Source organism: Psammomys obesus, unplaced genomic scaffold (assembly GCF_907164565.1).
Source record: "Psammomys obesus unplaced genomic scaffold, mPsaObe1.curated_primary_1811, whole genome shotgun sequence".
In the NCBI taxonomy this organism is placed as follows: Eukaryota; Metazoa; Chordata; class Mammalia; order Rodentia; family Muridae; genus Psammomys; species Psammomys obesus.
This window is the reverse complement of record NW_026585504.1, coordinates 5,984,899-5,996,154: the sequence shown is the minus strand read 5'-3', so window position 1 is coordinate 5,996,154 and position 11,256 is coordinate 5,984,899. Positions and strand designations below refer to the sequence as shown.

Genomic DNA, 11,256 nt, shown 5'->3' with positions numbered 1-11,256 from the left:
CTTATAGTATCATGATAAAGTGGCACAAATCAGCCTTGTCAAAGATCTGTGATGCTCTGTAGCAAAGAGGAGACAAGGTAGGGTGGGAGAGTGGGAGGATGAAAATCTAGACTTTAGACCAGCAGTTTTCAACCTTCCCAATGCTGCCACCCTTTATTACAATTCCTTACGTAGAGGTGATCCCCAACCATAAAATTTTGTTCACTGCTTCATGATGGTGCTTTTGCTACCATTGGGAATCATGACCTCAAAGAGGTCATGAGAACCACTGCTCTGGATCCACAAAGAGCCAGTTATCTGTGATACCTCTGTCTAGATTTGTCAGGTGAAGGGAAAATAAACCACTCTTTAAAAGTATAGATCTAGATGTGATATTTGCAGAAAACTTCATTTTTTTTTTTTTTTCAGTTGTGAAGCTTTGTGAGGAAGACTGAAGTAATTACCAAAAAGGACAGGTCACCACTCTCCAGCATACTTGGGCCTCTTGTCATTATTTGAAAACCCATTCTGTGGTTCTGAGCGAATTACTGTGAGGTGTTTAAGTGACTGCAGGCTGCCCCTACCTGTCCAACATCACCTGGCTTCTGGGCCGCAGCTTGAGCTAGAACCGGCTGTAACACTAACAGCCTCAACTGAAGAGGAAACACCCTATTGGTAGGAAAGGTGGACAAACACGGAAGACTTGGGCTTTGAGCCAATCTCCTTGTGCAGCACAGTGAGTCACTGGTCCCACGCCTCCTCTGACAAGTGTCTGTTCCAGCTCTGTCCTGCCCCCACCCCCAAACTTTACCTCCCATACTTGCAAAGATACAAGCTGGCCACAGAATGCCATCCAAGAGGGTTTCTCCATTTTATTTCTCTGGGAAAGGAAAATGAAAACTCTTTCCATCACATATGGTAGATATATATATATATATTTATATATTTATATATAATTTATTTGTGGTTGGACATTCCAAAGCTGTTTGTATTTTTCTTTCCCCCCTCCCCATCTTGTTTTGTTTTAATGCCTTTTCCCAGTCCTTGTGGACCAGGCTCAGGGTCTGGAGCAGGTGCAGTGAGGGATTAGAGGGATGGGCAGTGGTTGCCACAGTGGCCTCCAATCAAGGTCAAAAACCTGTTGAGGACCACCTAGAAGGAGCTGTGCAGAGGGTTGGAGGCCACAAATAGGGCACTCTCGCTTTGTGGGGGTGCACAGCTTGTTAAACAGTCACCAGTCGTGGGAGGAGGCTGGTCAGGGATTGGGGGACTTGCTCACAGTAGTTACCAACTCTCTCCATCCTGACCCCAAAATTCCATCTTGGGGGTGGTAGAGAGAGTGAAAAGGAGAAATACAAGGACTGAGGGCCAAGTCTCCTCTGATTGTTATTGCTGGTGAATTGGAAATTTACTTTCTTAAAAGAGACATTAGAATTTCCCTGCCTGTCTTGGGGAGATAAGAATCTGAGAGATCCTAGAGAAGGAATCGACACTGACTGTCGCAACCCATACTGATGACCCACCAGCCATCCCTGCCCGGACAAACAAGCCAGCTCAAGAATCTGGCAAGGAGCCCAAGGGTCAGTGGTCCTCTCCCATCAGCCTTGTTCTTCAGGGGCAGTCACATCCAACCCTGAACGGCCCCTCAAAACAAGGGCCCCAGGCTCAGACTTGGGCCGGTGGAGCCGGGGAGTGAGCAGTGCACCAAAAGTGAAGCAGAGCTTTCTGCTGGGAGAAAAGGAAGAAAAAGGCAGCCTGGGAAGATGATGTGCGCATGAAAAGCAGGAGGCCAGCGGGAGAGCGTGAGGGAAAACACAGGAAGACATCAGACATTCATCTGACTGCAGCAATGGAGCAAACAATACCTAAGAGGCAGGTAGCACTCATAGCTATAATCAGAGCTGAGCAGCGACCCTGGGTATGGTGGGGTCAACCAAGCAGCCGGGGGGAGGGGGGATTGGCGGGGGGAGGGAGGATGTAGCCTCAGAGGATCCTGGCCAGAGGGTGAGGGTGGGGCTGAGAAGCCTCCAGGGGACCTTTCCCGAGAATAGGAAGGCAGATCTTCCCTGGGTACTCAGCTTCCGGCCTCAGCTCTCACCTCCCTCAGTACACAGAGAGGGACACATGCTCAGGACTAGTCCAGGCTATGGGGCCCGGGTCCAAGATACCTTGGTGGGGGAGGGGCTGGGCAGGTAGCCCTCTCAACCACAGGCAGGCCATCTGCTCCCACTTCTACCAATCTGCCTGGGGAAGGAAGGAATACCACATGTAGGAGAGAGACTAGGAGCCTCGGGTCTGTCAGCAATGGTAGACCCCTGCAGGCTCCTTCAGGCCGTGCGGCCCAGGAGGAGAGCACAGACAGTAGCACTGGACACAAGGTGGCCAGCAGCAGCAGCCCAAGATCCGAGGAGGGGGGCTGGGGTACTTCCTGGCAATGCGAGCCTGCTTGCCTCCATCTCCAACAAGAGGCTTCCCAGAAAGGGAGCATGCTCCCTGCGGGGACCTCAGCCCGTTGCACTCTGCCCTCCCCCATGCTCTCCTTGGCAGGAGGGTCTGGAGTGGCAGTGCTGGAGCTGCGTGGACAGGGACAACAAGGGGGCTGGTCACAGCTGCTTTGAGAACCTCTTTGGTCTGGGGATATGCAGCACACGTGGGGAAGGGAAATGAATGGAAGGGAATAGTGGTGACTCCGACCTTCAGACAGGGCGCTTGTCGGAAGGTTGTGCACTCGGATAGAGAATCAGATTTCTGTGGACTCGATGCGCTCCAGGCGGGAGGGGGTCCAGGCTTTCTTCTCCTCTCCGTGCTGCGGAGTAGGCGTGCTGGCACCCCCTGCTGCCCCACGCTCCCGTAGTCGCCGCTCCAGCTGCTGGTTGCGCTGGTACATCTCCACGTAACTCAGCTGGAGCTGCTTCTGGTATTCAATGACCTTCTCCTTCTCCTCCAACCACACCCGGCGTTCCTCTGCAAAGCTGGCACCCTGGCGCTCACGGGCACGCCGCTCGGCTGCCAGCTCAGCCTGCAGTCTCCCAACCTCCCTTCGCAGGGCCCGTGTCCCACCCTCTCCCCCAGCATCCATCTCCCCATCAACGGAAACCAGGGAAGCGGCCGCTGCCACCCCAGCCTGCCGGCGCATCTTGGCCTCATCGCTCTCACAGGAGGCCAGCGCCTCCTGCGGCTCGGTCAGGTCCACGGGGGTCAGCGCAGGCTTGAGGCAGGCGGTGGGCAGCTCGCCTTCACTCAGCTCCAGGCTGGCCTGTTTGCTGCCGAAGGAGTCCCTCAAGCTGAGCAGCTGTTCCTCCTTCTCCCGGAGCGAGGCCCTACCCTCCCGGAGCTGTGAGCGCAGCCCCACGATCTCGCTCAGCTTCTGCGACACATCGGCCTGTGAGTCCTTCAGTTGTTGCTTGAGGAGGGAGATCTCACCGGCCTTCTGGCACACCTGGACGGGGACAGGTGGAAGCAGAGGCTGGGGTAAAGACACGGCAGAAAAGGCTCATCTCAACCAGCTCCCAGATCTAGCTCCAGGGGCATCTGGACTCAGGCTCAGCCCCACAGAGGGCTCCCTGCCCGACTCCTCTCTGCAGCCCCAGGGCGGCCTCTGTCTTCAGTCACTCTGAATTGATTTGGTCCTACTCCTTTCACAACTCCCCCACCGCACAGTAGCAAGTTGCTGCTCTGGGGTCTCCAGAGGAAGGGAAGTCGGAAAGGAGTCAAGAGATGAGAGATCTAAGCCCCCCCTGCCCGCACCTCCCACTTGGTTTCCTCCATCCGGGGCAGGAAGTCAGCCTGCTCCTTCTGGCAGGCGGCCACCTTGTCCTCCAGCTCTTCCCGCTGCCTCATCAGCTGGGCTGCCTCCTCCTGCAGCTGTTTCTTGTCCTGCTGTAGCCGCAGCACCTGCAGCTGGAGGCCCTGCTGGGCACGCTGGGCGCGGCGGGCCACCTGCTGCAGCTTCCCGCTGCAGCCTTGCCGGAGCTCCGCCAGCTCACGCTCCCAGGCCTTCTGCCGCTCCTCCAACACCTGGGCCACGGCCGCCTCGCTCTGTTCCAGGCTGCGCCGCAGAGCCGCCACCTCCTGCTCCTTCTCCCACAGCCGCTCCTCCAGCTCCTGGATCAGTGCACTGGGCGAGGGTGGTGAACAGGCTGCAAATGGCAGGCCCCCACTTCCGCCCTCCCCAGAGCCCAGGTGGCCTGACCGACCCATGGATGAGGATGACCCACTCTTACTGGAAGCCCGCCCGCTGTCGGAGGTCCCCAGATCCTGGTAGCCCGACCCCCCACCGCTGCTGCTACTACTATAGCCGGCAGTGCCAATACGGTTGATGTGACTGGTGGAAGCACTAAGGGGTGCCAGGTGCTGGCTATAGCTGGAGCTATAGGTGGGCAAGCTTGTGAGCGAGTTCCGGCCTGAGTCTGAGAGGCCACCCCCACTCCCACCAGCTGGGGTCATGGTCCGAGACTTGTCCAGTCCGCCCTTGAGGCCAGCAGGGCCCTGTCGTCCCTCAGGGGTCCCATTGGTCTGTGGAGGACACAAGTTCTGCATGGAATGGAAGTTCTTGGGTACAACAGGCTTGAAGGCTGATGGCCGAACTAGTGGCTCTGAGCACTGCAGCAAAGAAAGTGGAGAAGAGACATCAGATTGTGCTCTTATCTTTGGCCCCTCCTCTTCCTTAAGTCCAAGACTTGTTCAAGAACACCTCCGGCCCCTGTAGGATCTCCAAACCATGGCTCCCCCATGATGGTTTCCATCCTGCCTCCCATGATTCCCCATAGGAAGACCCGCCTTAACGTCCTCTCTTTCGGTCACTGCCCCCTCTAAACCAGGCTGAGAAGCTCTTGGGTCCTGGGGACTAACCTGGTCCAGCTTGCCAGAGGTACTCAGGAGCTTGGGTGGGTGGTTGGGTTCACGATACTGTGGTGGGGCCTTGTCACTGCCCCCACTGCTGCTGCTGCCCCCACTGCTGCCCACCACGTTGCCACAGACATCTGTGTGGTCACTGCCCCGCAGCTCGCCATTGAGGTAGAGAGAATTGGCGAGAGCCTTGTCCTCTGATGGGTAGCGGCCAGGTCTCTCCCTGGCCCCACTACCACTGCTTCTTGGGCCAGGGAAACTGCCCTGGCTGCCCCCACCCCCTGTTCTAGTGCCCACGCTTTTCATAGGAAACTCCTGGGCATGGGTCACCCCACTACCCACACTGCCCATGGTCAGGCGGGGATCTGGGGGTCCAAGCTCAGAAGGCCGGGGGGCAAAGGCCAGGAGAGGGTCCCTCCCTGGATCAGCGCGTACAGGTAACGTCTCCAGCTTCGCCATGACTAAGCCAGGAGGGCACTGTGGGCACAAGTGGGAAGTAGACAGGTCAGAATCCACCCCGACTCCAGGCAAGTCAGCTGGGGCCCCGCTTTGTCTCTCTGTGCACCTTACAATAGACACCAGGGTTACCAGGCCTCCAAGATGAAGGAATAGCTGCTGCCTTTGTCCCAACACCATGCACATAGCTTCTCTGCTGGACCCACTCCTTAACCCAACTCCACCTATGAGCCACTCAGACCCAGTGACCTTCTTAACTGTGCTGCAACTCCTCGAATTTAGTTTTCATTAAATTTACCCTGGGTCATGACTCCTATATTCCAGCTTCCTGGGCTAGGGAGATTGGACTGGTTGAATCTAATAGAGGACCTCAGAGGTTAGAGAGACACAATGACCCTATACAAAAAAAGCTGACAGTGTGTGTCTTTCCGGGCCCCTTGACCCAAGGTGGTAAACAGTCAAGGTGAAAGCTAACTGTAGGGCAGACTTCTTACCTGTCCAAAGAGGTGGGGGGCCGGCGGGTCCTCAAGCTTGGGACCCTCCGAGGCCGGGTCTGCAGGGGCCATATGGCTCTCTCTCGAAGTCCCGGCTTGGCCAGAACCAGCTGTGTGACTTTGGACTAGCCGACCAAGCCATCCCGTACTACAGTTTTCTCCTCTGTGAAATGGGAGGAATTAAAAAACCGTGCTGCTGCGAGCCAGGTGCCCGGAGGCATCAGGCAAGGGATTCTCGGAGCTGGGTGGGCGGAGCTGCCAGTACGGCCTGCGCCAAGGTCGCGGGTGGGCGCAGCCGTGGTTAGGCGGACTGATGCACCCGGGCTGTGGCTGCCGCAGGTGGCGAAGGAGCCTTCCCAGAGGTTTTCATAACTTGGCCTCGTGAGGGCCTGCCCCCAGAGTGCCTCACTCTCTGAGATCAGTACTTTGCAGTAGTCCCCTAGCTGGCAGAGGAGGGGGTGGGTGGAGACAACACTAAAATACCAACAGCCAACTCCTCCCTCCTGGCCTTTCCCACAGGTGGGTGAAGGAGGGGCGGGGCTTGCGCAACCAGCGTTGACCCCTGAGGATGCCATGACTGCTGAACCCTACTAAGAATGCAGTACCACCAGGAAGAGTTCTTGGATTAGTCATTCCTACACACACACACACACACACACACACACACACACACACACACACACACAGCCCTTCCCTTTGGACCTTGACCCTGATCAGTTGACCATGAAGTTCTGAGCCAGTTCTGTTGAGTGTGCTCTCTCCCTCAAAGCTGAAGGGGGACAAGTCCTCCTATTACCTATTACTTGTGCTCAAAGAGGCCTAGCTTGCTTCCTGGTTCTTTTGTCTCAAGTCAGCACCTTGGAACACCTGTACAATACAGGTGGCAGGGACACCTGGAAAGTCCCAGCCACTGGCTAGAGGCCCTAGTAGCTCAAATATGTGTGCCAGTTAGGAAAGAGGGATGTTTTTCAGGCCTGTAAACCCCAGAAGCCAGGCAGGGCACCTTTCTTTCCTATTAAAGTTAAGGGGCCCATGTACAAACACCCCAATGATCTGCAGACCTCCTTCTACCCAGATGTCTAATTCTAATGCTGCGCCCCTCCTGTCCGGCCCCAAACCGAGGGGAGCCACCAACACATGCACCCTTTAGTCTGGCCACACTACACATTATGGCTCTAGGTAGTAGGTAAGTCCTTAAATTCACTAGCAAGCTGGTCATTGCCTTTGTGGAAATTGATTCAGTGCCCATCCCCACAGGTGTGGAAAGCAACGGTTGCCACCCTCCTCCTATTGGCCATTCTGCACCCACGCACAGGCTGACACTAGTCTGGATCACGAGGCATGTAGGGAAACACTGAGGTGCAGGATGTACAGGTGTGCCACCTCAGGAGCAGGCCTCATTACATTCTGTCCTCGGTCTCTGCCTCACCCTAGCTGCTGCTGTCTCCTCTCTGGGCATGCTCTAGTCTGCCGGCCCTCAACCTCGAAACTCCCTCCTACCCTAGGCATCGTGCCCTCTCTCATCCTCACTGAGCTCAACAGAGAGAACAGCTGGGATGGGCAAGGTGAAGGCTGAATGGCCGGAGGCTTGCAGCCATCGGGGAAGCCTGGGCACGATTACAGGAAGAACTGACAAATCCTCGTGCAGCCGGAGCGCAGGTGGAGGGAACATGAGAAGAGGCTAGGGCACCGGTGTGGGTGTGACATCATTAACCTGACAGGCAGAGATTGCTTGGAAAAAATAGGTGTTTTTGAGAAGACCAAAGATACCTCTTACGGGGCGGAAAGACTGATTGTTAGCATCCAGGAGTGGCGTGGGTGGGCCTAGCATCAAGCAAGGGTGGTAGAGTCTCGGAAGTCTGGGAGCTATTGTGGGAGCAGCAAAAAGTCCGAGAGAAGCTGTGCTCTAACAGCCAAAACGGGAAGGGATTCAAAATAGGGGCCCTACACAGCCTGGAGGCACAGGCCCCAAATCCCTGCTACTCGAGATACTGGAACAAAAAGATTGCAAGTTCAAGGCCAGCCTGAGCAACTTAGTGAGACCCTGTCTTAAAAAAAAAAAAAAAAAAAGGCTCAGTGGTTGATTGCTTCCCTAGCAAGTGCAAGACCCTAGAGTCAATCCCTAGTTTAAAAAAATCAGCAAGAAGAGGAGGGCAAGAAGGAAGAAGCAGAGGCAGGAGGAGCAGAGGGCAGCCTGATCTACTTGAGGGGGAATCACTTGAGCCTAGTAGTTCTATACAATTGTGAGAAGCAGGTGAAATTCCAGGTCAGAAGACAAGGAAACAAAACAAAATGAAAGAGGGAGGGGAGGACGGAACACAATAATTGTTTTCAGTGTTAAAAAAAAAAGTCCAGAAGGTAAAACTGGAAGTGAAGAGTGTGGCTTGAAAACATCACTGGTGTCTATGTCAGAATAGTTTTAGAAAAGTAGTGCAAAGCAAAAGCTCAGACAGACCACAGGGATGAGAAAGTGCCACAAAGAGACAGCGGAGTTCTCCGTTAATGGAGGACAGAGGAGGACACTTAAGAAAGTTTGGAATCAATGGCCTTTTCCTTTCATTTTAAAATTAACCGTGGAAGCTGGACACGGCAGTATGGAGGGAGAGGCAGATCAAGAGTTCAAGGCCTCCTTGAACTTGAGTATATACTGAGTTTGAAGCCAGTCTAGGTTACATGAGATCCTGTCTCCAAAAACAAACAGGGGAAATAGAGTAGACTGGGAGGCAGCTCAGTGAGCAGGGGTGCCTGCTGCAGGAGCATGCGAACCTGGGTTCAGTGGGCACAGAGAGTCAGCTGTGACCCCACTGCCAGCCTGACTCTGGGTTCAGCAAAGGAGCGAGGCAGAGCATGACAGAGCAAAGCAGCCCACCCATCATCCCTCTGTGTGTGCACACGTACACTTTACCAAAAAGCAAACAACATTGTGATACAAATGAAAAAGTTGCTACATACACTGAAGGTGGGCACCGCTAGGGAGAGAGGCCCCCAGAGGCCAGGGTAGAGAAAGGAACAAGTTCCAGGAGTGATCACGTTGATTCAGAGTGACAGGGAGCGACGGTAATGAATGTTTGGGAAGATGTATAAAAACTGCAAAGATCTCTGTTCTGTGCTCCAAGGAAGGAGGATCAGACCATGGTTTGGAGGTGGTCTTATGTCACTCTGGTTCGTTCTTCCTCGAGAGTGGATCTTTGTCAGATTCTTAGCGTCCTAAACATGGTCCTGGGCCTCCCTTCTCAGGCTGTACGTACTTTTTGGTAGTCATCCAACAGGCAATTCCCATGGAGTTCCATGCCATAATTCTAATCTGTCACAGTCAACACCTTGTAACCACTCCCTGCCCCTTGCCCAGCCTTGGGCTCCTACAAATTCTTTCCTCAAAACCCTGGTGGGGAGCTGGAAGGACAAGGAGTGGAATATATTTTCCTGGTAAGTAGGAACCGAGGGGAGAGGAGGGGCTGAGCTCCCTCTGTAGGACAGGCTTGTGGACAGGCCTAGGTAACAGTGTGACTGCAAAGGCACTTGAACAGCATCACTCTGGGATGATGGCCTGTAGCCTGAGCCTGCCTCTGTTTCTGTCCCATCAACCCTCAGCGCTTGTAATATTACAATATTAGTGTCCAAGGGGCTAAACGGACTCTGGCTAACCCTTTCCATGAGCAGGGTCAAGTGCAACAGAATTCTTGTAGCATCAGCTCCAGGTGTAAATCACAGCTAACTGCTTAGGAACGGGACCTCATGCAGATTGCTCCACCTCAGACTGTCACACCTACCTTATGCCAATTTTAAGAAGGAAATGCATTTATGTGTAAAACGCCTGTATTCTTTCAGGCATCCACAACCAAGTAAAGCTTGTAGCGGAGTCCCCAAGGCCTCTACTAGCCATCCTATATTTCTCCTGACATGAGCTTTCACTACACACACAACCTATTCTCAGCTCTCTGCCCATCCTATATTTTTCTGGAACCAGTCCAAATACCCCTTCTCAGCATAGCATCCTTGATACCCAAGGGGTCTTGAAGCACTTAGCTCAGGATGCCCCAGGGAGATTTCACTGTGAAGCTTCCCCATCGGAAGCCTGTGTTACCTCGGGGCACAAAAGATGACTTTAGGGGTCTCTGGGCTCTGACATCAAGAAAACGCCAGGCCAATGCTTGTTGGTTATGAGCAATGCAAACAGGCAATGAATTCTGATAGAGAAACAAGGAAGAGAGAGCTTCCAGGAAAGATTAAGGGAAGGGATTCAGGGAGCAGAACTTCTCGGCTGGGATGTATGAGGGGAGATCCATCCTCCCCTGGAAACGTGGGCACCTGCAGGGGAAGAGAGGCCCATCCCCTAGATCCCAGCTCTGATGAAGCCAGGGTTTCAGAGCTGAAGGTACAGACAGCACACCCCCACCCACCCGCTCACACAGGAGCCTGCCTCAGCTGTGCATGTGTGTCGGAGTTGGGGGGTCGCCATTCACTAGCACATAGATCCCAGCCACAAATCCTCTGCAAAGGTGCCACAGAGGTCTCTGCGGTTGGAGAAATTCCACCCGTACCTCCCTCGGTTCTCCACCAACGCGCGTGGCCCCGGGGGGGCGGGGTGCAGAGAGAAGAGGTGACATAATCCGGGCCGCACCCCCTCTGGCCGCCACCCCCCAACCCCGCCGGGTGAAGCGTCCATGACATCATCGGCCTCATCCCCCCCCAGCTCCGGGCACCCTAGCAGCGGGACGCGCCCCCTCCCCAGCTTCCCACCCGCCAGAAGCAGCGCGCGAAGCAGCGGACGTGGTGACCGAGGGAGAACCTGGAGGAGCGCCCCGGCAGGCCTGTATCACTTACTCACTGCCTCAGAGTCCGGCGCAGAGGCTCAGACACCGGCGCCAGCTGCCCCGCTCTCTGGCGCAGCCCGAAGCCCGCCCCACTGGGCGCGCGGCGCGGCCGGGCTCTGCTCTTGGCCCCTCCCGCCCCGCGCCCGGCCCGCCCACCAGCGGCTGCGGCAAACGCGGGCCCGCCCTCCGGCCACGCCCCCGGGACCCGCCAATCCCGGACGGGGGCGGGACTCGGTGCCTTAACCCTTCGGTTGCTTAGCGCGGGCCCGCCAGCTCCACAGGATGGTGACACGGATACGGGGCCTCCGTTCATGTCAGGCGCTGTGCCAAATTCTTGGTGTCTGCCCCCAATTTCTGCTCTCCCACAAGTCCAGCAGGTCCCTGCCCTTTCTGAACCCTCCATCTTGAATCAGGAGCATGAGCCCTTTGGTTTATGGACAGCCCCGTGTGGACTCTTGATTTAACTCCTGCACCAGCTATTCCGGTGCAGCAGATGTCCCAAATCCTTCAAACCTGGGGCTGGAGGTGACTCAGTGGTCAAGAGCGCTGGCCGCTCTCCCATGTAACCTGGACTAATTCCCAGCACACACATGATGACTAGTTCCAAGGGCTCCGACACCTCTGGCCTCCGCGGGCTCTGCACAAATATATGGTTGAAACAACCA

General features: G+C 55.3%; 1 protein-coding gene across 3 annotated transcripts; it reads right to left on the bottom strand.

Annotated features, from left to right (window-relative positions):
- Positions 1–897: 897 nt before the first annotated feature.
- Positions 898–10,710, bottom strand: Lzts3 (leucine zipper tumor suppressor family member 3). 3 transcript variants are annotated; one of them, XM_055611418.1, is made up of 5 exons: positions 10,602–10,710; positions 5,778–5,940; positions 4,831–5,304; positions 3,790–4,581; positions 898–3,418 (listed from the first exon to the last, which is right to left on the bottom strand). In XM_055611418.1, the coding sequence occupies exons 2-5, from the start codon at positions 5,847–5,849 to the stop codon at positions 2,720–2,722; spliced, it is 2,037 nt and encodes a 678-aa protein (XP_055467393.1). In that variant the 5' UTR covers positions 5,850–5,940; positions 10,602–10,710; the 3' UTR covers positions 898–2,719. The 3 variants fall into 3 exon arrangements, with proteins under 3 accessions (XP_055467393.1, XP_055467239.1, XP_055467317.1); XM_055611264.1 differs by having other exon boundaries at positions 3,727–4,581; positions 10,602–10,709; XM_055611342.1 differs by having other exon boundaries at positions 3,727–4,581; positions 10,606–10,709.
- Positions 10,711–11,256: the final 546 nt, after the last annotated feature.